Below are 25,490 nucleotides of genomic sequence, written 5' to 3' on the forward strand. Positions count from 1 at the left end.
AGAACTGTGACCGTGATGCAAGTTAATCTAGAAAACACTTTCTTCTATGTGAAGTGATTTATTGGTTGGAGTCTGAGCAGGTTTCGTATAGAGTTGTTAAGGAGAGAACATGAACGTCAAGCTTGACTGCTTGAGTGTCCTTCCATTAACAAACAGTTTGCCGCAGAGAAATAGAACGCCAAGTTTGAGTTAATAGTATTTGTAGTTGCTAGTGTAGTCGATCTATTGCTGTTGAATTCTCTTGCAGTCACATTTTGTTTGTTGCCTATGATTTCTTTATTTTTTTCTTAGTAGAGGTATAACTTTAACATGGTTCGTCATAGAGCTTTGAATCTGTTTAATCGGTTCACCTCCTTTGTATTTTGATAAGCATTCACAAATCTATTGAATAACAAAACCAGTAACATCAGATTTGAATATAAAATTTAAAATAATAAAATCGAATAAAACTAGATTTTATCAGAATTTCCAAATCCATTAAAATATATTAACCAATAACACTTTTTAAAATCATGTTAGTCTGTATCCACGTGTGTTGGGCTTCCATTTGTATTCATACTTTGCATGTTGGGCTTAATATAGAGTGCTGACAAAAAAAAAGCCCTTAACCTATTGCTTCTGTTAACCCACAAATTAATCATTTTCTTAATTACATCACAAACCGGTGCTTTATCTTTCATCTCCTTTCCCAATTACGAAAACATCCTTAAATCCATAAATCAGAGACAATAACACAAAACACGTTCCGAAGCGCCGCCGATTCAGTAGAAGAGAGAGAGAGAGAGAGAGAGAGAGAGAGACCAATTCTCTGTTTGGGATCGCTCTGCTTACTCCCGGCTCCAATCTTCTTCAAACCCCTTCCTTTTTACCGTCTATGTAAGATTCCTTATTGCTTCTGTACTCTAGTTTTCCTCTTTTTATTAAAAACAAAAACTCCGATCTTTACTACTTTGTGTTAATACCCTCTCGGTGTGTTTTAGGACGACAATCAATGTCCCTGCGGACACATTTAGGGTTTAGGATGTCTTTGAAACGACATAACTGCATACTTCATGTCCGAATTTTCCTTTTTTTTATTTATAATTCATTATTTGCTGATTAGGGTTTCGTCTAGTTTACATTGTATCACTTTTGGGATTAGCCTTATTTATTTTGAATCCTTGTCTCATTAGTGATTGATTCTCTCTCTGATCAGGTATTAATTATAATCATTGGTAATGGAATCTAATAAAGAAGAGGCTAATAGGGCTAGCGAGACTGCGAAGAAGAAATTTTTATCAAAAGATTTTGCTGGAGCGAGGAAATTCGCATTGAAGGCGCAGTTCTTGAACCCTGACCTTGAAGGGATCGCTCGGATGGTGGCGACTTTCGATGTCCACGTGTGCGCTCAGAACGTTATACACGGGGAGATAGACTACTACGGCGTTCTCGGTATTAACCCCGAGGCTGACGACGAGACTGTGAGGAGACGTTACAGGAAGCTGGCTGTGACGCTTCATCCTGATAAGAACAAGTCTGTGGGAGCGGAGGAGGCGTTTAAGTTTCTTTCTCAGGCGTGGGGTGTGTTCTCTGATAAGGCCAAGAGAGCTGAGTATGATTTGAGGAGGAACTTGGGGTTGGTTGAAGGAAGAGGTGCTGCTGCTGCGGCGGGTTCGTCATCGAAGCATGGTGAGAATGGGTTTCAGAAAGTTGCTACTAAAGTGAAGAGTTCCAAGAGAGTTCCAAAGCGGGCAAGTGATGCATCTGCTCCTGCTGCTAGTTCTGATGGAACGTTTTGGACTGTGTGCCGCACTTGCAGAACACAGTATGAGTATCATCGTGTTTACTTAAACCAGAACCTTCTTTGTCCCAACTGTCGTAAGCCTTTTATAGCTGTGGAGACTGATCCTCCAGGGTCGGGTTCGATCCGCAAGACCTTTCACGAGCACCAGTTTGAGTCTATTCGTCAGTCAACAGATGGTAGAAAGAGAAGTAGAGACAACAGCAACAACGGTGTGTATGGTGGTGAGTATGATTCCTTTGAGTGGACTGCAACCAAAACCGGGTCCAGGAAAGACGAGGCTGTCCGTAGAGAGTACACGAGAAGGGTGGCTGGTGGTGCTCCATCCGCAAACGCTCCAAAAAGAAGAAAGGGTATGGATAATGCAGTTGCTGGTGGCTCCAACGTGGCAGCAAGTTGCTTTGCTCCCAAGTCCAACAGCGTTAGAGAGTTTTCTGATGACGAATTGAAGAATCTACTGAAGAAGAAAGCAAAGCCGATAATCAGCAGAAAGCTGCAAGAGCTTGCTGAAACTGATGCACACAAAAGTGCCATTGAATCATTCTGTCTTGACTCCATTGAGGATACTTCTGGTACTGATAAAGATTCGGATCCCTTAGAAGTCACTGATCCAGATTTTTGCGACTTCAACAAGGATAGAACTGAGAAGTCGTTTAGTAATAACCAGATATGGGCTTGTTACGACTCTTTAGATGGGATGCCTCGAGGTTATGTCGTGATAGAAAAGGTTATCTCTGTGGATCCGTTTAAAGTGTGTATTGTTCAGCTTACTTCAGAGACGAGCAGTGAGCTCAGGTCAACAAAGTGGCTTGGCTTTGGTGTTCAAAAAGCTTGTGGAGATTTCAGAGCTGGGAAAAAAACCCAAATCTGCAGGTCACCTTACATTTTCTCACACAAAGTGGAACAGGTCAAAGGCAATCATCAAGGAGAGTTTCTTATATATCCTAGAAGAGGCGATGTGTGGGCTATGTATAGGAACTGGTCCCATGAGTGGAACTATCTTACAGGAGGCGAAGCGATAAAGTATGATGTGGTCGAAGTAGTTGAAGGGTATAGAGAGGAGTATGGTGTTTCAGTGGTTCCTTTGATGAAAGTTGCCGGTTTCAAATCAGTTTTTCACCATCATTTGGATCTTAAAGATGTAAGGAGGATCTCAAGGGATGAAATATCGAGGTTTTCGCATCGGATACCGTCTTACTTGCTCACAGGTAGAGAAGCACCTGGTGCACCCAGAGGTTGCATACAACTCGACCCAGCAGCAACACCATCACAGCTTCTTCAAGTTATAGATATGTGACTGTAAAAGGTGTAAAAGATTACAACTTATTGTACTTTGGTAATGTAGTTTACCTATAACAAGGAACCGTTATGATGTTTTGTTTCTTCTAGTTTATGGGTACCAGAGTGCCGGTCCTGATGACATGCCGATGAGACACTGGAGTGGGATCCCCAGTTTTTGTGACCCGTTATTTTAAATATTAAAAGTACTACACCGAAAATGGTGGCGCCTAAGCCCCTATAAACAGCAAATTGGTCTTAGTTAAATTAATTTTCATAAAATCTTATTTATATAAGTCAAAACAGTTTTAAGTTATTACAAAGGGGATTTGTGTTGTATATTATAACGTTCAAACAAATTCTAATTCATTGTATGACAAAAAGACCTAGCTTGCAGATATGTATTGTGTCTTTTGTATAATAATGTAATTATATCTGTGTATGCAACCGGTGAAACCTGTGCAAAATAACAAAATTTAATTAATTATTTGTAAACGTAAAAAGTAAAACGTGATTTTTCATTATTCACACATCTTTTTGAATTGAATTTCTTCTCACCAAAAGAACAATCAATTGTTCTAAAGAAGAGACAACGATGAAGTCATAGACGGTAAGCATACACAACAATTCTTTCATTTTTTTTTCCTTTTTTTCTTAAATCAATTGATTCTCACAATCGTGCTTTTGTTTTCATACTTTGTTTCTGTTTTTGTTTTACAGATCCAGTGGTGAAAAACAGACAACGATGAAAGCGTAGACGGTGAGCACACACAATAACTCTTTCATTTTTCCCTTTTTTTTTCTTAAATTAATTGCTTCTCACAATCATGCTTTTATTTCCACACTCTATTTTTGTTTTTGTTTTACAGATCCCGTAGTGAAGAACAACGACGGCGAGTCAGTAAAAGCATCGTCGTGTTGGGAAAAAGAGAGGAGATGAAGACGATCTCTACATAGTGGTGAAGAATAATGATGGTGAACGAAATGAATGTGTATCAGCCTGTCTAAAAAAAAAAGAATTGAAGAAGATGAACTCGACGTCTATACTATATTCGGCGAAATGAATAGTATAATATATATTCTTAAGTATAGCTACCTATGTATGGTTACTATACTATTTGAGACATCTTTCTATACTACTCCTTAAAAAATATAATAATATGTCATGTTTTTAAATTTGATAGGTCTCTTCTTTGTCATTTTGTGTGATTGATTGTAATATGAAATTCATTTTTCGAGTGTTGGACAAATTTGATTATTTGGAACATTCGTTTACTATACTACTTAGACTATATGGAATATAAGATATGCAACATGCTAACCAAGTAAATGTGTTTTCAAATGTTTAATATTGGAAAACAATTTATAGATTGTATTTGAGTTTATAGGTTCATGCCTAGGGTTTAGATTTATTAAGTAAAGGTTTGGGTATAGTAAATTATATTATATACATTCTATTTGGGTTTATACTTCCTTGACTAGGGTTTAGTAATTATGATTTAGAGTTTAGTATTTAGTAGTTAAGGTCAACATTAACTTATTACATGCAATCATAAACATTTCATAATTTCACCAGTTTATATTATTCTATTTATTGATTAGTGATTAGTTGATTGAGTTTAATGATTAGTTGATTAGATTTAATTTATGTACGATTGGGATTAACATTGAAGCAAACATTACCACCTTCCATGAAGGTATAACCATATCAACATTTGAGAAATATGGTGTTTTGTTCTATTATATTTGGGTTTAGGGTTTATACTTGGGCTTGATTAAGATTTTGGGTTTAGTATTTGGAAGGTAGAGTTGAGGTTTGAGTTTAGTGACCCTATCATTATGATATATGGTGTTTTAGACATCTTGTATATATGCTTTTCAATTGGTTTTCAAGTCTTTATCGAGTCTTCCTAGTCCTTTTCGAGTCATTACAGGTCTGGAGTTGCATTGGATGGGGGATGGACCAGCTAGAACAAAAGAGGCAGAAAACAGTGCAATTTGGTGATTTTCACACAGAACAGTCGAGCGGAGCACCCCGAGTGCATGTTCCAGCGGCAAAGATTTTTAAAGAAGTTTCCAAATATTTCGGGATTTTACTTAGGACTTCCCCCTTTTACTCCTAGGCCGCCATAGACCTGCATATATATCTTTTCTTATTTTTTATTATCATTCTACGCTAGATTTTACACAAGAAACCATTGGAGACTTTTGTACTTGAAGATTTGCTACCTTGAAAGGGTGAAGGCTTCATCTCTCTCACCTTAAGAAGTATCATGAACCCTATCTTATTTATTTATTGATTCAACATGGTTTCTTCATCTATTGTCTTTGTGATTTCTCTGTTCATGGCTGAGTAGTCGCTTGTTAGGTTTAGGGTGTTAGGGATCATGGATCAATGAGCTAGACACAAATAGGATTACTATTCCTTGATATCTCTGTCTATTGCAAATATTAATGCTTGTCTTAAATTGGTCATTTATCATTTGATCATAGGTTTAATCTAATCATCAAAAGTGTTTTAGATTGCTAGAAAAATCATAGATAGACGATTTGTCCTTAGCTAATGAAAGCTGATGTTAAGGCAAATCGTGAACCAATTCAATCCAAACTTAATGCTTGTCATCATTCTCTAATCCAAATGACATTTTAGGCATTAGGATTGCTTGATAAATTGGTAGACACCACGACAGTGGGTTTATCTATTATTGTTGTTCAAGTTTAGATTGGCTCTTATTGCCTTCCTGAATAGTTGTGTAGCTCATGATCCTAAGTATCCCGATGAATCACCCTGAACTTAGCTCTCTTAATCATCTGAAAACCTTAAACAAATTTATTACTTGCTTATTATCAAACCTTAATCTCAAACCCCATCATTGTTTTAGCTAAGTATTGATCCAATAAAGATAAAGTGTAATCGTTGGTCTCTGTGGATTCGATCATAAAGTGCTACATCGACATACCATTTGATTGTGGTAGTGTGCACATTAGGTTAATTGGTGTACGTATACATGTAATATCACATTATCGTTCCATTTGACGACTAATAAAGAGTATCTATTTTGTTCACCAATATGTACTCTACTATGTATTTTGTTCCATTCTATTTGGATCTTAGGGTCTATATTTGGGTTTAAAGTTTAGTAATTAAGATTTAGAGTTTATTATTTAAAAAATAGAAGTTGAGGTTTGGGTTTATTGATAGCAGTTTAGGGTTTAATATTCAAAAGTTAGGTCTGTAATTAGGATTTAGAAGTTGTGTGTTGGGTTAGAGCCCTATAGTATTTAAAAGTTAGGTATGAATTTAGTTTAATATTATACTATTTTCATATTTTGATAATTATGTTTAGGGTTGATAATTAAGGTTTATATTTGGGTTTAATATTTTAAAGTTTGGTTTGGGTTTAGTATTTAAAAGTTGTGTATTGGATTAATATGGAATGCATTCTTTATTGAAAAATCTTATATTTTATCTATTAATTTTATGGTCATTCAATCACCTAATTATAGTTTATATTTGGATTAGGATTTATGATACAATATTTAGGAGTTGGGATTGTGTTTAGTATTAATTAAGGATTGTAGATGTGGTTTTAGTCCTTCTATACTACTTCGTGTGATATGGATTATAATATCTAGTACATACATATGTGATCAATAAATATGTAACGTGGATGTCTCTTTTTTCTCCACTCCTGACCATATATTATTTGCTATAATACTAGCCATATTTTTCTTTATCTATGTCATCTCACCTTCTTCCCTTTCACTTTTACTTATACGAGAAAAGGTTAAAACTGGATTAAAAAAGACACAATTGTTAGTTGCCTAGTTATGTCAAAATCAGTGATATGCACTTAATTATCTTCTCAAACTTAGCTATTTCGCAAATTTACCTATTTATAAAAGGGTTTCAACTTATCTAAATTAATTTAAATCTGTTAAATTAAACAAATAATGTCTTTAGGCGTTGTCTTCGTGTGTGATATGATCTTATGCGTGTTCGAACTGGTGTGTTAGGCTGTGTGGATTGCAGTTGTGGTTTTTTCAAGATTATGTTTAAATCTTGGATAAGGATTAAGCAAGAGATTCATCCTCACCTTTTCACCCATTATGTTGCTGTTCTGTTACATTATTTTTGACACTCAAGCTCTTTGCTGAGTTTTTTTGGCTCCAGTCTAATAATTTGGAGTTTCAGCACATGTTCCTTAACTTATGGGAAGTTGCAAGATTGAATTGATTCCCTTCTTGATTTCCAAGCTTTTGATCTTGGTGGTTCTTTAATTATTTGGAGCAATATAAAGAGTTAAGCTTGTCTTTCAGCTTTGAATTGTAAAAGTTACAAGGTTTATACCATGGGTGATTCTCAATTCAGCTGCATTTTACCTCAATGATTATCTTCCGAATCAAGATGGATTGAGGCTGGTCACAATTTATCTTAGTACTTACTGGTAATCAATATAGCTAAGCTTCTAATAGTTATTGTTTTCTATTTTGTACTAGTTTTTTTGTTTGCAGCATTTCTGCATTTATTGGTCATGAACCTATATTACAATGATTCAGTGTAAAAAAAAAACTAAACAAATAATGTAAGTATAAATTCACAATTTTCTTTTTGTATACCTAATTCAGATAATTAAAACCAAAAACTAAATATTTTATATAAATGTGAATATATATAAATTAATAATTTGATTTATGTTTAGGCTTACCCTTCGTCTAGGTTCAGAATAATCAGTTTATTCGGTAGGTATTGCCTAGCGAATTTTTGAACATTTATTGAAACTAATACTCCCTATATATCATTTAAATAGTTTTTAATATTTTTGAAAAAAGATTAAAAAAATACAATGTTTATGTCATTTATCTTGGTTACATAAAAATAACATTAAACAAAATTAGTTCAACTAATAAAAAAAGTATAGTATTTTATAGTTAGTCACAAATTTCAAATGACATTAAAATTAACTAGAATAGTGAGAACTTCACTTATTGTGAACAAAATAAAAATTCTTAAACACCAAGTAAGGGAGTAAATTTTATATAAATAAACCAACTTAAATATCTTTTTGAAAAAATGCTATTGATTATTTGTTTTCATATATATTGGCTAGTTTTTCGTTGCGTCTATTTTTTTTTTTAAAAAGGAACTTTTTTCATTGTGTTTTAGTTACTTAAGAAAAAGAAGCTTTACCGAATCTGAATACTTTCGTTGCTTTTTTTTTTTTTTATCATCTATTAGATTAAAGATAGGTTTGCAACAGTTCTTACTCAGAGCCGGCAAAGGACTAATGATACAACCCGGAAACACACGATGATACAACCCAAACTTAAGAAAACAAAGAAGTGAAAAAGAGGCTAGAAGCATACTGGAGACTAAATAAGGACTTCAAGAACGATGAAGCTGATCTGAACCGGAAGCAGGACACTTCTTCAAATAAGGACGTTCGTTGCTTTTCTGACAGTAGTTTCTTGGTAAAATAAAAACAAAAGTAGTTTCAGTTATAACAAGACATGAAAAAATAGAAACGAAAAACAAAATCACTCTACTAGATTAAAATTTGACGGCAGAGAGGGCAAGAGTTACTGGTCTGTAACCACTCGGCGATACATCTAAGATGAAACCGATGCGAACAAGGAAACACCAGTTTCATCTTTTCATCATTCAACATGTCCTCTAAGCATATGGCACAGGTCGACTCTTTTTCTTCGTCTTCTTCCTCCTCCTCTTTTTGATGAGAACACGTTCCCGTGACGAACACGTTTTCGGTAGTAACCACGTCAACGAACATGCGATAAGGTTTTCCTATGTGTTGAATCGCACAATAGGCCATCTTCTGGGTGATAAGATCAGATGTATGAGGAGAAAGGAGGTGATAATCGATGAGCGAGAACAGATATGACGGACTAAAGTCGTAGTCGTGGAAATCCAAATTGATTTGAGCGAAATAACTCGGAGATGGGTAACGTCCAGTACAAGTCTTTGTTTCTGACGATTCGTCGATGGCTAATCTCTGGATTTGGTTTACAAGATTGATGCAAATACTATTGCGTGCAGAGGGGTGATTAGGGATGTTAAGTCATGGGTTAGGGCCCAACCCTCTCTAGAGTAATATTAGCCCAACCCTATTTTAACCCAACCCTATTTTAACCCTATTTTAGTTACAGGGTTAGGGCTGGTACAGGGTTAGCCCATTAATTTTTATGTAAGACAAAAAAATTTTGTATATCAAATTTAATCAAGTTTTACATGTATTTAGAAATTTAAGATATGATTATATAAATGGAAAAAGTATCTTTTATTCATTTTTATCCCCAAATTGAAAGTATGAAATTTAAAAAAAAAAAACAAGTCTGAAGAAACATAAACATAAAGAGCAATTCAGACTTTGATTGTAAACATAAAAAACAAGTCAGCGTGTATCTTCCAAGCTCCAATTAATATCAGTTTCCTTTTAATGAGTCACACATTCACAAGCTAGAAGACACAGAACAAAACTGAAAGAACAGAAGCATTACAAGAACAGATTCTCCAAGGACACAAGTAACGAACAAGTGTGATTAGGAAAGCTATGTCTCAGTTTTATTTGCAACTCTAAGATCACAGTAGCTTTGCATTTAATAGAGTAAATTTTATAGAGCAGAAACTGTATTCTTCAGTTCTTTGAGTTCTTGATATCAAAAACACACACAAAAAAGCATCTACTTATTTAGAATAAAAGAATGCTGACGATTACTTCTAAGCTCGGTTGCCTTCAGGTTATCATTCATATATATGAGACTTAGAAGTTCTGATACTCTAAAGAAAGCGTAAGCGACAGACGAATGTTAAATTCAAAATTAAGCTTTGTAAATCAAAAGTATACGATTCCATAGATAACTTTCAAATTGCAATCCCTAAACGGAGAGAATCAGGAACGAGAAGAAAACTTACTTCGGAGAGAAGCTTAGCGGTGTCAGGAGGAAGCAAGACGTACACGTACACAACGGATCAACGCTCCCTAATAACACCATTACATTGTCAAAAGGGAACATCTAAGCAAGGACTCATCTACAACAACAACTAGAAGTGAACATAACCCAGAAGATCGAGAGATACCTTTGATTTCGTTTTCGTTTTCGTTTTCAGAAGATCCATGTGAGATGGCCCATCGATTTCGATTCAGAACAAACCCCTAGCCTTCGATTTCATTTTCTTCATAAGAACATATGGCCTTCGATTTCGATTCTGGACAAACCCCTCGCCTTTGATTTCGATTTAGAACAAACCCAGAACCTTTGATTTTGATTCAGAACGATCTTTGATTTTGATTTCGATGTCGATGACTGAAAGAGAGATGAGAAATAATTAACCCTATTGGTACCTTAGCGTAAAATTAGGCGGCCCATTCTTAGCCCACATTAAAAAATACGGGTATAGGGTTATAAATTTTCATGCGGGCCGGGCTAACCTTTTAGAAATGAGCCCACGACAACATCCCTAGGGGTGATGAGGAACAGGGGTTCCGTCGACATCGATCGATACTAAAGTAGTCTCCATTGTTTTTTTTTTGGGGAACAAATCAAAAGCAGAGAAAGAGATATGAGAGCAATCGTTTGAGTGAGAGAAGAACTGAGTGTTGATATACGACGACACTTTTTTCTCGAACGATAAAGTTTCCTGTTTCATTCTTAACTTAATTTCCTTTTTTGTTAAAGAAAAACTTAATATGCTTTTTTTTTTTCTTAAAATTCGAAAGTTATTGGTGTTTCCATTTTTGGTTGTTCCATTTTTCTTAAAAAACGAACGTTATTTGTTTAGTAATTTATTAGGCAAAGAAGAAATAACCAAAATTGTCCAACTCAACTAAAATTTCAAGTAACAGAAATTGTCAAAACCATCTAAATCAAATCTAAAATTTTAAAAGAACTGAATTTATCAAAAATTTATAGCTTATTCTTTTTAAAAAATAAATATATGATATCAACTAAAAATATATTTGTCTTAATTATTTTGTCCAAAACATAATCAGATATAAGCCGACTCTGAATCTGAAGTAACCCAAGCCAAAAGCGATCATATTTGGATCAATATGTTCTTATGTGAGTTTGTGTTTGTGCAGAGATCGAAAATGTCAAATACAGTATGCTTATTGTATGACAAAAATGATGTTAGTATGTATCCCTATGCATTGGTGACTGTGTTGTTAAACATGATTCATGTTTTGAAGAATATTTTTGTGTGCCTAATATCTAGAAAGCCCTAAAAGGTAAAAGGTGCCTGGATGCAGTTGCAAAAATGATAAAAATGATGTTACCAACTCCAAGCTCGACATCATTCTCTATATTATAACACACTTGTTGATCTTACTGGACATGATCATTCTGAAATAAGATCCTAATATCCGATTCACTAAGTAATTGTTATGTTTGAGGAAACAATTAAATAATGAAACATTTGTTGATCAAGAAGCAGATGTTTCTTGGTATTCAGGTAATAAGCAGACGTTTGTTGACCAATGCTTTTAATTTGTTGGGTAACATATAATCTCTAGTGTCAAGTTCTCATTGTGTTATGTTACCAAAAAAAGAAAGAAAAACAAGGAATCTGAAGTAGTTATTACAATACATTTAAAAAAAAACGTAAGAAGCAGATTACTCAAAATCACTCTTTACGAACACAATTTCACGGCAGAGAGGGCAAGAGTTGCGACTCTGTAACCACTTGCTGATACATCTAAAGTGAAACTGATGCGAACAATGTGGCAATTTCAGCTGTTTGTTAGTCCACAAATCCTCCAAACAGATGGCACATGTCGTTTCTTTCTTTAGGGTCTCTTCTTTTCCAGGAAGACAAGAAACAGGAATCTTGTGGAACACGTCTTGGACCAAAACAACGTTAACGGCCATGAGGTAAGGTTCTAGTAGAAACCCGTTGTTCCGAGCCGCTTGTTCAGCCATCTTCTCGACGATCTGACGAGACAAGTAAGGATTATGGAGATGGGAATCGAGACGAGAAAGAAGATCTTGTGAACTGGTTTTGTCTTTATAGAGATTCAAGCAGATATGAGGGACGGGAAGAGGAGGCGCGGGGTAAAGTCCAATACAATTGATGGTTCCATCAGATTCGTCAACGACATGTCTCTGGAGTTTGTGGAAGAGATTGATGCAAGCTGTATTGAGGTAGCTTCTAGTGCTCAACGACACACTCACATCTATATGTACTTTAACATCTCGTGGAACCGTCTTCATTTTGTGAGGAAATGTTAACAAGTAAAGAAGCAGAGAAAGAGAGCGTCGCTGATGCTATTATTATATAGAACAGTTTTTTTCAAACAATAAAAGTTTCCTTTTTTTTATTTCAACCTTATTTCCTTTTTTCTTATACTCAAAACGTTCCTTTTATTGTTTCCTTTTTCCATTTTGGAGCACTCCTTTTATTTTTGTTTTTCTGTTTTTTTTGGGAAGAATTGGAAAAATGGACGCTTTCAATTTTATTTTGGGGGTGATTGTTTGGGATGTAACTGTAGAAAATTTATTTTAGGATTTTTTATTTAGTTTTAAGGGATGTAACTTTAAAATTTCATACAGCTAAAAAGATGGGGATTTAAAAAATAAAAATTTTACAACTATTTTTTGTGTGTTTTTGTTGTACCTTTAGTTTTTTTTGGTTGTAACTTTAAAAACCAAGGTGAAACATGATTGGTAGTATTTAAGGATGTAGATAAAAATTAAAGCTAAAGTCACTTCTTACAGCCCAATAGGATTTTTGATACTTTTGGTCATTCTGAACATATATTTTATCATTTTGTAATAAAAAAATAGTAAACTAAAATTTTAAAATATAAAAAATATGAAAAGCATTGTAAACATAAGTTGACTATTTTATATGTTTAAAATTCTTTTAAGAAATAGGAAATCATATTTTATTTTATGTCCTAGCTATAGAATACTCATTTTGGCTATCTACTTATCCAGAGTTTGGGTAGTAAGTATTTTCCATTTTTGGACCACTCTTTTTTTTTTGTTTTTATGTTTTTTTTTTTGAAGAATTGGAAAAAATGGACACTTTCAATTTTATTTTGTCCCAATAGGATTTTTGATACCCTTGGTCATTTTGAACAGATTTTACCATTATGTAATGAAAAAAAATAGTAAACTAAAATATAAATATATAAAAAAATATGAAAAGCATTGTAAACATAAGTATGACTAGTTTATATGTTTAAATTCTTTTAAAAAATAGGAAGTCATATTTTATTTTATGTCCTAACTCGGATAGAATACTCATTTTGGTTATCTACTTAACTAGAGTTCGGATAGTAAGTATTATACATAGATCTATCCTAGATATATAACTCACAAAACTTTATTGTGTATTCTATTTTAGCTATAATTCGTTAGGTTATATTCTAGCAAGATGTTTTTAGTGTACATGTAGCTAGCTATATACAACTTATAGTGACTAATCTATGAATTACCTTTTTTTGTTTACGCATCATAACTTGTTATGCCTTTTACCTTAAGTTATGCTTACAGAAGAATAAATTTCCCACCCTATCTACAGTGTTCTTCACAACATATAATACATATTATAGCCAAATCAAGAAAAATATGAAAAAACTTCCAGTCCGATCTCTTGAACCTCAGTCTAGCCACTTGAGTAGTCTGAATCGTGGTTATAAACCACTGACCGCTAACCACACACCAATCCGAAAATCTCTATAATACGTTACTAATCACTAACCACATGTAACAAAAATACAAACACTTTCATCATGAGTACTCACCTTAACTCACAACAACTTAAAAACCAGACTTTTCTTATCTTTTTTTTTTTTGTTTTCTGATGTTATTTGTTGTATACATTTTGAAAATTCCATTAATATTCATTCTTGACCACTTGACCACAACTAGAAAAAACAATCATATATCTATTATCTATGACCACATCCATGCACAACATAATTGTCCACAGTTCTCAGGTTATTTCATCGAATATACAATATATTTATCAAGTAAAAACGAGTTTACCAAATAGATTTTTTATTTATGTTATGAACTAAGAAATGGATTGCTAATTTTATCAACAAAAATAATTTTGCGCTTTGAAGAACGGGTCAAACTCCCCTTTATATATATATAGATATGAAATGTTGGTGTATTAGATATGTGTGTGTAAAGATTATAACTAAATAAAAATATTTTTTAAAAACACATGGGAAACTAGATTGTTACAAGACAATTTTTTTTTTTTTTGAACCAAGTTACAAGAAAAATAAGGTTCCTAACTAACTGTTTGATTCAAGAATATTTAAGTAAAAATAAATTCATTTACCTAGCTCAAAGTACACCACAAGTAAGAAGTACGTGAAAGTGTAAGATTCCAAGCCCAAAGTTTGTCATAATGCTAAGCATTCAGGGGCTTCAGCTGATGATCCGGACTGTTCTCAGAATTAAAAAAAAATACTTGGATCATTCGGTGGACGTGCCATGTAATGATGTAACAAATTTTCTATATTATAATCTCCATAAAGCTTTTCACGTTTTCATTAGTAATTTACTTTATTCTTTCTATTAGAAGCCCATTAAGCCTTGAAATGATAAACGACAAGCTCCATTACAATCGGTCCATTACCAATTGACTTATTCGGCTTGTTAAGAGTAAATAGGTCGGTAGCATTTAATTAAAAATCAAAATATTAAATAATATAAATTGTCCCTAGTTTTCAGGTTATTTCATCGAATATACAAAATATTTATCAAGTAAAAACGAGTTTACCAAATAGATTTTTTATTTATGTTATGAACTAAGAAATGGATTGCTAATTTTATCAACAAAAATAATTTTGCGCTTTGAAGAGCGGGTCAAAATCTAGTTTATATATTAAATATGAAATGTTGGTGTATTAGATATGTGTGTGTAAAGATTATAACTAAATAATTTTTTTTAAAAAAAACACATGGGAAACTAGATTGTTACAAGACAAACAAGGTTCCTAACTAACTGTTTGATTCAAGAATATTTAAGTAAAAATAAATTCATTTACCTAGCTCAAAGTACACCACAAGTAAGAAGTATGTCAAAGTGTAAGATTCCAATCCCAAAGTTTGTCATAATGCTAAGCATTCAGGGGCTTCAGCTGATGATCCGGGCTGTTCTCAGTATAAAAAAAATACTTGGATCATTCGGAGGACGTGCCATGTAACAAATTTTCTATATTATAATCTCCATAAAGCTTTTCACGTTTTCATTAGTAATTTACTTTATTCTTTCTATTAGAAGCCCATTAAGCCTTGAAATGATAAACGACAAGCTCCATTACAATCGGTCCATTACCAATTGACTTATTCGGCTTGTTAAGAGTAAATAGGTCGGTAGCATTTAATTAAAAATCAAAATATTAAATAATATAAATTGCTAATTTCTGATCACGCCTAGTTTCATCGGCATCTCTTCAAAGCCCTAAATCTCCCAATTTCAATTGCGATAAATTTGGTCAGAGGAAAATCCTTATCTTACGTTACTCAGATTTGTACAAAGGTATGTTCTTTTGCAGTTTCTTCGATCGAATTTGGAAATTCTATTTCTGTTAAATCTGGAAATTGTATTGCTGTGCTATGTGGGAGAAATTGATGTTTCTGTCACTTTTATTATATTGAATGCATCACTAATAAGTTTTTTTTTTTTTTTTTTAAATTTTGTTTGCAGAAAGCTATTATGAGATTCAGAAAAGGAAGCAGAGTTGAGGTTTTAACCCTCAAAGAGTCCCCTTATGGCGCGTGGCGAACGGCTGAGATTCTTTCAGGCAATGGTCACACGTACATCGTTCGATACTACTCGTTCGGGTTTGCAAAAGACGAGACATTGGAGGAGAGAGTTGCGAGGAAGATGATCAGGCCGTGTCCTCCGCTAATCGATGTATACAGGTGGGAATCTGGCGAACTAGTTGAGGTTCTTGATCATGTTTTCTGGAAACCCGCTACTGTCCTCAAGGAGTTGTCGGGACGATACTATGCTGTTCGGTTACTTGGTTCCGCCTCGGTGGAGCTTACGGTTCATAAAGTTAACCTCAGGGGTAGACAATCTTGGCGAGATGAAAGATGGGGTCTGATCGAAAAGGTGTCTTGTTCTGTGAAGTCCTCTACGTTGACTGGTTCTTATGTAAACCAGAAGAAGCTTAAGCCACGTGAGAGGAGTGTTGTTTCTATAAGACTGGTGAAGAGACCTTCACCCTGTGAGTCTGCTGAATCTTGCACGGGAACTCCTAAGAAGATGAGATTGACGGAAGGAGGTGCTGCTACTTGCTGTCAAATGGTGAGGGTAAGAACAAAAAGGTTTAGTGATGATGCATGCTCGGTTGGTAGTTGTAGCCCTATTAGATATGATGAGTCAACTTCTTTTCTAGATGGTGGTTCTAGCCAAGACGCAGACTCTTATACTAGTGATGCAGAATCTTCAAAAGGATGCAGACAAGAAGTGAGGAGGTCCTGTAGGCCTGAACTGTCCACGTACCGGAGTACACTGGGGAAGTTATTTGCTCAAGGACCGCTTAACTGGGATCAGGAAGCATCACTAACGGATCTCCGACTTTCTCTGAATATATCAAATGATGAACATTTGATGGAGATAAGAAACCTAACGTCTTCTGCTGGTACAAGACAATAGTAAATTTTGTTAGTAATCAAATATTCTTTTTGATCATTAACAATCTTATCTTCAGGTACTTCCCTGCAATGTGGAATCAGCTGTTACATATTGTTCTTTTCCAAGAGGGTTCTTATAGTGATGATCTGTATAGGCAACAGAGTGGAAGAAAGTATGTATGGAAACTCCAATCCTTATTGTGATGTTCTTCTTCTTATAGTCAGCTTAATTTTCTTTTGTTATACTTTTGGGATATTGAACTACGAAATGTTACAGTATATATGCTTTAACATAAGTCATGTTTTGAGGATTGAGTTTTTTTTTTGGTCGTCTTTCATTGATTTACGCTTTAGATTCTGTTGGATAAGCTATTTGTATTTTCATTATTATTGGTTGGATTATGGAACTTCCCTACATTTTTTCAGGAACAGTGCTGCAGATCTTGCTTCTAGAGATCTTTACTCAGATGCATTGGGTTTACCTATCCGTGCAAAACACGAGGCCCCTTCTTACTCAAATACATAAGTTAAATTGTACCGTCTTTTTTCTTTTTGGTTATTCCAAACTGATCTGTTGCAGGTATTGTTGGATCAACTCTGTTCACAGGCACTTGGTATGTTCCTGTTCTAAGGAGGAAATTCACGGTCTGGTTGGATAAGTTCGGTGATAACAAAGTGCACACCTGAGAGACTATTGAGTTGTGCCAAATACTTACGGCAATAGTCTTTTTAATCTTTCAGTAGGTATGATTCTCATGATATCTCTTCTAAACACACTCTGAATCCGGAGCTGTCCATTTTTGTTAGTTTGTGCCATGTGTACTTCAGTTCAATACTAAGTGGATTCATATGTTTGAATAAAACAAAAATTAGATGGGCCTTTTATTAAGTTTGGGGTCGTTACATTATCTTTGATTGTGATGCTAATGATGTTATTCAAGGTCTCTTAAGCTTTAAAGTGTGGCCTACAATGCAATGCTAACAACAAAACATTTTCACTCGGACCATATAATTGACTTTACAAGCTTCAAGATATATTTTAAGCGAGGAGAATGTACGTAACAAAATTGCTCACTATTAACACACAGCCAGTCTTTGGCTCATACCATTAGACTAAAACAATATATGAACATTTGTGGCTGCAATTTATAATAAAAAAAGTTGGCTTGGCCCAGAGGCCGGCTAGTTACACATATATATTCAACCTTTTGATTCATGATTTAGTCAACTGTTCCAATCTGTTTACAACATTTAATAGAGGCTGATAAACAGGTGATGTATACGTTAAATGAAAAGATGGTGAACTTTTAAGAAAATAAAATTTTGATCAATTATACGGAAATTATTTATGAAAATTATGGTTGTCATTGCAGTGGCTTCTTCAAATAAGGACGTTCGTTGCTTTTCTGACAGTAGTTTCTTGGTAAAATAAAAACAAAAGTAGTTTCAGTTATAACAAGACATGAAAAAATAGAAACGAAAAACAAAATCACTCTACTAGATTAAAATTTGACGGCAGAGAGGGCAAGAGTTACTGGTCTGTAACCACTCGGCGATACATCTAAGATGAAACCGATGCGAACAAGGAAACACCAGTTTCATCTTTTCATCATTCAACATGTCCTCTAAGCATATGGCACAGGTCGACTCTTTTTCTTCGTCTTCTTCCTCCTCCTCTTTTTGATGAGAACACGTTCCCGTGACGAACACGTTTTCGGTAGTAACCACGTCAACGAACATGCGATAAGGTTTTCCTATGTGTTGAATCGCACAATAGGCCATCTTCTGGGTGATAAGATCAGATGTATGAGGAGAAAGGAGGTGATAATCGATGAGCGAGAACAGATATGACGGACTAAAGTCGTAGTCGTGGAAATCCAAATTGATTTGAGCGAAATAACTCGGAGATGGGTAACGTCCAGTACAAGTCTTTGTTTCTGACGATTCGTCGATGGCTAATCTCTGGATTTGGTTTACAAGATTGATGCAAATACTATTGCGTGCAGAGGGGTGATGAGGAACAGGGGTTCCGTCGACATCGATCGATACTAAAGTAGTCTCCATTGTTTTTTTTTTTGGGGAACAAATCAAAAGCAGAGAAAGAGATATGAGAGCAATCGTTTGAATGAGAGAAGAACTGAGTGTTGATATACGACGACACTTTTTTCTCGAACGATAAAGTTTCCTGTTTCATTCTTAACTTAATTTCCTCTTTTGTTAAAGAAAAACTTAATATGCTTTTTTTTTTCTTAAAATTCGAAAGTTATTGGTGTTTCCATTTTTGGTTGTTCCATTTTTCTTAAAAAACGAACGTTATTTGTTTAGTAATTTATTAGGCAAAGAAGAAATAACCAAAATTGTCCAACTTAACTAAAATTTCAAGTAACAGAAATTGTCAAAACCATCTAAATCAAATCTAAAATTTTAAAAGAACTGAATTTATCAAAAATTTATAGCTTATTCTTTTTAAAAAATAAATATATGATATCAACTAAAAATATATTTGTCTTAATTATTTTGTCCAAAACATAATCAGATATAAGCCGACTCTGAATCTGAAGTAACCCAAGCCAAAAGCGATCATATTTGGATCAATATGTTCTTATGTGAGTTTGTGTTTGTGCAGAGATCGAAAATGTCAAATACAGTATGCTTATTGTATGACAAAAATGATGTTAGTATATATCCCTATGCATTGGTGACTGTGTTGTTAAACATGATTCATGTTTTGAAGAATATTTTTGTGTGCCTAATATCTAGAAAGCCCTAAAAGGTAAAAGGTGCCTGGATGCAGTTGCAAAAATGATAAAAATGATGTTACCAACTCCAAGCTCGACATCATTCTCTATATTATAACACACTTGTTGATAAGATCCTAATATCCGATTCACTAAGTAATTGTTATGTTTGAGGAAACAATTATATAATGAAACATTTGTTGATCAAGAAGCAGATGTTTCTTGGTATTCAGGTAATAAGCAGACGTTTGTTGACCAATGCTTTTAATTTGTTGGGTAACATATAATCTCTAGTGTCAAGTTCTCATTGTGTTATGTTACCAAAAAAAGAAAGAAAAACAAGGAATCTGAAGTAGTTTCAATTACAATACATTTTAAAAAAAACGTAAGAAGCAGATCACTCAAAATCACTCTTTACGAACACAATTTCACGGCAGAGAGGGCAAGAGTTGCGACTCTGTAACCACTTGCTGATACATCTAAAGTGAAACTGATGCGAACAATGTGGCAATTTCAACTGTTTGTTAGTCCACAAATCCTCCAAACAGATGGCACATGTCGTTTCTTTCTTTAGGGTCTCTTCTTTTCCAGGAAGACAAGAAACAGGAATCTTGTGGAACACGTCTTGGACCAAAACAACGTTAACGGCCATGAGGTAAGGTTCTAGTAGAAACCCGTTGTTCCGAGCCGCTTGTTCAGCCATCTTCTCGACGATCTGACGAGACAAGTAAGGATTATGGAGATGGGAATCGAGACGAGAAAGAAGATCTTGTGAACTGGTTTTGTCTTTATAGAGATTCAAGCAGATATGAGGGACGGGAAGAGGAGGCGCGGGGTAAAGTCCAATACAATTGATGGTTCCATCAGATTCGTCAACGACATGTCTCTGGAGTTTGTGGAAGAGATTGATGCAAGCTGTATTGAGGTAGCTTCTAGTGCTCAACGACACACTCACATCTATATGTACTTTAACATCTCGTGGAACCGTCTTCATTTTGTGAGGAAATGTCAACAAGTAAAGACGCAGAGAAAGAGAGTGCCGCTGATGCTATTATTATATAGAACAGTTTTGTTCAAACAATAAAAGTTTCCTTTTTTATTTCAACCTTATTTCCTTTTTTCTTATACTCAAAAGTTCATTTTTTCTTATACTCTAAATTAAACGTTCCTTTTATTGTTTCCTTTTTCCATTTTTGGAGCACTCCTTTTATTTTTGTTTTTCTGTTTTTTTTGGGAAGAATTGGAAAAAATGGACACTTTCAATTTTATTTTGGGGCTGATTGTTTGGGATGTAACTGTAGAAAATTTATTTTAGAATTTAGTTCGTAGGATTTTTGATTTAGTTATAAGGGATATAGCTTTAAAATTTCATAAAGCTAAAAAGATGGGGCTTTAAAAAATAAAATTTTTACAACCATTTTTTGTGTGTTTTTGTTGTACCTTTAGTTTTTTTGGTTGTAGTTTTAAAAACCAAGGTGAAACATGATTGGTAGTATTTAAGGATGTAAATAAAAATTAAAGCTAAAGTCACTTCCTACAGTCCAATAGGATTTTTGATACTATTGGTCATTCTGAACATATTTTATCATTTTGTAATAGAAAAAATAGTAAAATAAAATTTTAAAATATAAAAAATATGAAAAGCATTGTAAACATAAGTTGACTATTTTATTATTTTATATGTTTAAAATTCTTTTAAAAAATAGGAAATCATATTTTATTTTATGTCCTAGCTATAGAATACTCATTTTGGCTATCTACTTATCCAGAGTTTGGGTAGTAAGTATTTTCCATTTTTGGACCACTCCTTTTATTTTTGTTTTTCTGTTTTTTTTTGGAAGAATTGGAAAAAATGGACACTTTCAATTTTATTTTGTCCCAATAGGATTTTTGATACCCTTAGTCATTTTGAACAGATTTTACCATTCTGTAATGGAAAAAATAGTAAACTAAAATATAAAAATATAAACAAAATATGAAAAGCATTTTAAACATAAGTATGACTATTTATATGTTTAAATTCTTTAAAAAAATAGGAAATCATATTTTATTTTATGTCATAACTGGGTTAAAATACTCATTTTGGCTATCTACTTATCTAGAGTTCGGATAGTAAGTATTATACATAGATCTTTCCTAGATATATAACTCAAACAAAACTTTATTGTGTATTCTATTTTAGCTATAATTCGTTAGGTTATATTTTAGCAAAATGTTTTTAGTGTACATGTAGCTAGCTATATACAACTTATAGTGACGAATCTATGAATTACCTTTTCTTGTTTACGCATTATAACTTGTTATGCCTACAGAAGAATAAATTTCCCACCCTATCTACAGTGTTCTTCACAACGTATAATACATATTATAGCCAAATCACGAAAAATATGAAAAAACTTCCAGTCCGATCTCTTGAACCTCAGTCTAGCCACTTGAGTAGTCTGAGTCCCAGTCTGCAACACAATGGTATTTGTGGTTATAAACCACTGACCACTAACCACACACCAATCCGAAAATCTCTATAATACGTTACTAACCACTAACCACATGTAACAAAAATACAAACACTTTCATCATGAGTACTCACCTTAACTCACAACAACTTAAAAACCAGACTTTTCTTATCTTTTTTTTTTTTGGTTTCCTGATGTTATTTGTTGTATAAATTTTGAAAATTCCATTAATATTCGTTCTTGACCACTTGACCACAACTAGAAAAAAACAATCCTATAGCAATTATCTATGACCACATCCATGCACAACATAATTGTCCCTAGTTTTCAGGTTATTTCATCGAATATACAAAATATTTATCAAGTAAAAACGAGTTTACCAAATAGATTTTTTATTTATGTTATGAACTAAGAAATGGATTGCTAATTTTATCAACAAAAATAATTTTGCGCTTTGAAGAGCGGGTCAAAATCTAGTTTATATATTAAATATGAAATGTTGGTGTATTAGATATGTGTGTGTAAAGATTATAACTAAATAATTTTTTTTAAAAAAAAACACATGGGAAACTAGATTGTTACAAGACAAACAAGGTTCCTAACTAACTGTTTGATTCAAGAATATTTAAGTAAAAATAAATTCATTTACCTAGCTCAAAGTACACCACAAGTAAGAAGTATGTCAAAGTGTAAGATTCCAATCCCAAAGTTTGTCATAATGCTAAGCATTCAGGGGCTTCAGCTGATGATCCGGGCTGTTCTCAGTATAAAAAAAATACTTGGATCATTCGGAGGACGTGCCATGTAACAAATTTTCTATATTATAATCTCCATAAAGCTTTTCACGTTTTCATTAGTAATTTACTTTATTCTTTCTATTAGAAGCCCATTAAGCCTTGAAATGATAAACGACAAGCTCCATTACAATCGGTCCATTACCAATTGACTTATTCGGCTTGTTAAGAGTAAATAGGTCGGTAGCATTTAATTAAAAATCAAAATATTAAATAATATAAATTGCTAATTTCTGATCACGCCTAGTTTCATCGGCATCTCTTCAAAGCCCTAAATCTCCCAATTTCAATTGCGATAAATTTGGTCAGAGGAAAATCCTTATCTTACGTTACTCAGATTTGTACAAAGGTATGTTCTTTTGCAGTTTCTTCGATCGAATTTGGAAATTCTATTTCTGTTAAATCTGGAAATTGTATTGCTGTGCTATGTGGGAGAAATTGATGTTTCTGTCACTTTTATTATATTGAATGCATCACTAATAAGTTTTTTTTTTTTTTTTTTAAATTTTGTTTGCAGAAAGCTATTATGAGATTCAGAAAAGGAAGCAGAGTTGAGGTTTTAACCCTCAAAGAGTCCCCTTATGGCGCGTGGCGAACGGCTGAGATTCTTTCAGGCAATGGTCACACGTACATCGTTCGATACTACTCGTTCGGGTTTGCAAAAGACGAGACATTGGAGGAGAGAGTTGCGAGGAAGATGATCAGGCCGTGTCCTCCGCTAATCGATGTATACAGGTGGGAATCTGGCGAACTAGTTGAGGTTCTTGATCATGTTTTCTGGAAACCCGCTACTGTCCTCAAGGAGTTGTCGGGACGATACTATGCTGTTCGGTTACTTGGTTCCGCCTCGGTGGAGCTTACGGTTCATAAAGTTAACCTCAGGGGTAGACAATCTTGGCGAGATGAAAGATGGGGTCTGATCGAAAAGGTGTCTTGTTCTGTGAAGTCCTCTACGTTGACTGGTTCTTATGTAAACCAGAAGAAGCTTAAGCCACGTGAGAGGAGTGTTGTTTCTATAAGACTGGTGAAGAGACCTTCACCCTGTGAGTCTGCTGAATCTTGCACGGGAACTCCTAAGAAGATGAGATTGACGGAAGGAGGTGCTGCTACTTGCTGTCAAATGGTGAGGGTAAGAACAAAAAGGTTTAGTGATGATGCATGCTCGGTTGGTAGTTGTAGCCCTATTAGATATGATGAGTCAACTTCTTTTCTAGATGGTGGTTCTAGCCAAGACGCAGACTCTTATACTAGTGATGCAGAATCTTCAAAAGGATGCAGACAAGAAGTGAGGAGGTTCTGTAGGCCTGAACTGTCCACGTACCGGAGTACACTGGGGAAGTTATTTGCTCAAGGACCGCTTAACTGGGATCAGGAAGCATCACTAACGGATCTCCGACTTTCGCTGAATATATCAAATGATGAACATTTGATGGAGATAAGAAACCTAACGTCTTCTGCTGGTACAAGGCAATAGTAAATTTTGTTAGTAATCAAATATTCTTTTTGATCATTAACAATCTTATCTTCAGGTACTTCCCTGCAATGTGGAATCAGCTGTTACATATTGTTCTTTTCCAAGAGGGTTCTTATAGTGATGATCTGTATAGGCAACAGAGTGGAAGAAAGTATGTATGGAAACTCCAATCCTTATTGTGATGTTCTTCTTCTTATAGTCAGCTTAATTTTCTTTTGTTATAATTTTGGGATATTGAACTACAAAATGTTACAGTATATGTGCTTTAACATAAGTCATGTTTTGAGGATTGAGTTTTTTTTTTGGTCGTCTTTCATTGATTTACGCTTTAGATTCTGTTGGATAAGCTATTTGTATTTTCATTATTATTGGTTGGATTATGGAACTTCCCTACATTTTTTCAGGAACAGTGCTGCAGATCTTGCTTCTAGAGATCTTTACTCAGATGCATTGGGTTTACCTATCCGTGCAAAACACGAGGCCCCTTCTTACTCAAATACATAAGTTAAATTGTACTGTCTTTTTCTTTTTGGTTATTCAAAACTGATCTGTTGCAGGTGTTGTTGGATCAACTCTGTTCACAGGCACTTGATATGTTCCTGTTCTAAGGAGGAAATTCACGGTCTGGTTGGATAAGTTCGGTGATAACAAAGTGCATACCTGAGAGACTATTGAGTTGTGCCAAATACTTACGACAGTAGTCTTTTTAATCTTTCAGTAGGTATGATTCTCATGATATCTCTTCTAAACACTCTGAATCCGGAGCTGTCCATTTTCGTTAGTTTCTGCTATGTATACTTCAATTCAATACTAAGGGGGATTCATATGTTTGAATAAAACAAAAATTAGATGGGCGTTTTATTAAGTTTGGGGTCGTTACATTATCTTTGATTGTGATGCTAATGATGTTATTCAAGGTCTCTTAAGCTTTAAAGTGTGGCCTACAATGCAATGCTAACAACAAAACATTTTCACTCGGACCATATAATTGACTTTACAAGCTTCAAGATATATTTTAAGCAAGGAGAATATACGTAACAAAATTGCTCACTATTAACATACAGCCAGTCTTTGCCTAGACCACTTAAATTATACCATTAGACTAAAACAAATATGAACATTTGTGGCTGTAATTTATTAATAAAAAAATTTGGCCGGAAGTTTATGATTTATTAGCTTAGCCCAGAGGCAGGCTATCTATCTATCTAAAACAGGGTTTTCTCTCACCTTCTGCCTCCACATCAGCAAGAAAGATGGGACATTTTTTGCCACCTGTCACCTAAAAAAATTCAAGGAAGTTCTTAAAATCATTCCGAAAAACATTATGGGCTTTGTCGTAACAAGACCAAA

At 34.2% G+C, this 25,490-nt stretch overlaps 7 protein-coding genes across 9 annotated transcripts; 3 read left to right on the plus strand and 4 right to left on the minus strand.

The window, feature by feature from the left end:
• The first annotated feature begins 641 nt into the window (after positions 1-641).
• LOC103864672 lies at positions 642-3,202 on the plus strand. The gene is made up of 2 exons (XM_009142432.3): positions 642-876; positions 1,196-3,202. Exon 2 carries the CDS (start codon positions 1,218-1,220, stop codon positions 3,075-3,077), a length of 1,860 nt encoding a protein of 619 aa, XP_009140680.1. The 5' UTR covers positions 642-876; positions 1,196-1,217; the 3' UTR covers positions 3,078-3,202.
• Positions 3,203-3,712: 510 nt separating this feature from the next.
• LOC117133535 (E3 ubiquitin-protein ligase hrd-1-like) lies at positions 3,713-9,102 on the minus strand (the record flags this gene model as incomplete). Its single annotated transcript, XM_033289951.1, has 1 exon — positions 3,713-9,102. A coding segment is annotated over one exon (498 nt), but the record flags the coding sequence as incomplete, so codon positions are not given.
• A 1,506-nt stretch (positions 9,103-10,608) lies between these two features.
• On the minus strand, positions 10,609-14,732 carry LOC117133776 (RING-H2 finger protein ATL60-like). The gene has a single exon (XM_033290769.1). The coding sequence runs from the start codon at positions 12,284-12,286 to the stop codon at positions 11,690-11,692; it is 597 nt and encodes a 198-aa protein (XP_033146660.1). The 5' UTR covers positions 12,287-14,732; the 3' UTR covers positions 10,609-11,689.
• A 600-nt stretch (positions 14,733-15,332) lies between these two features.
• On the plus strand, positions 15,333-17,639 carry LOC117133777. 2 transcript variants are annotated; one of them, XM_033290771.1, is made up of 4 exons: positions 15,380-15,578; positions 15,747-16,689; positions 16,759-16,854; positions 17,108-17,639. In XM_033290771.1, exons 2-4 carry the CDS (start codon positions 15,756-15,758, stop codon positions 17,338-17,340), a joined length of 1,263 nt encoding a protein of 420 aa, XP_033146662.1. In that variant the 5' UTR covers positions 15,380-15,578; positions 15,747-15,755; the 3' UTR covers positions 17,341-17,639. The 2 variants fall into 2 exon arrangements, with proteins under 2 accessions (XP_033146661.1, XP_033146662.1); XM_033290770.1 differs by having other exon boundaries at positions 15,333-15,578; positions 16,759-17,639.
• Positions 17,640-18,178: 539 nt separating this feature from the next.
• On the minus strand, positions 18,179-18,745 carry LOC103864674 (E3 ubiquitin-protein ligase hrd-1-like). The gene has a single exon (XM_033289379.1). It carries the CDS (start codon positions 18,743-18,745, stop codon positions 18,179-18,181), a length of 567 nt encoding a protein of 188 aa, XP_033145270.1.
• A 1,071-nt stretch (positions 18,746-19,816) lies between these two features.
• LOC103864838 (RING-H2 finger protein ATL60-like) lies at positions 19,817-20,413 on the minus strand. Its single transcript, XM_009142608.2, has one exon. The coding sequence runs from the start codon at positions 20,411-20,413 to the stop codon at positions 19,817-19,819; it is 597 nt and encodes a 198-aa protein (XP_009140856.1).
• Positions 20,414-22,765: 2,352 nt separating this feature from the next.
• LOC103848302 lies at positions 22,766-25,066 on the plus strand. 2 transcript variants are annotated; one of them, XM_033290778.1, is made up of 4 exons: positions 22,810-23,015; positions 23,184-24,126; positions 24,196-24,291; positions 24,545-25,066. In XM_033290778.1, the coding sequence occupies exons 2-4, from the start codon at positions 23,193-23,195 to the stop codon at positions 24,685-24,687; spliced, it is 1,173 nt and encodes a 390-aa protein (XP_033146669.1). In that variant the 5' UTR covers positions 22,810-23,015; positions 23,184-23,192; the 3' UTR covers positions 24,688-25,066. The 2 variants fall into 2 exon arrangements, with proteins under 2 accessions (XP_033146668.1, XP_033146669.1); XM_033290777.1 differs by having other exon boundaries at positions 22,766-23,015; positions 24,196-25,066.
• The last annotated feature ends 424 nt before the right edge of the window (positions 25,067-25,490 follow it).

Source organism: Brassica rapa, chromosome A04 (genome assembly GCF_000309985.2).
Source record: "Brassica rapa cultivar Chiifu-401-42 chromosome A04, CAAS_Brap_v3.01, whole genome shotgun sequence".
Lineage (NCBI taxonomy): Eukaryota > Viridiplantae > Streptophyta > Magnoliopsida > Brassicales > Brassicaceae > Brassica > Brassica rapa.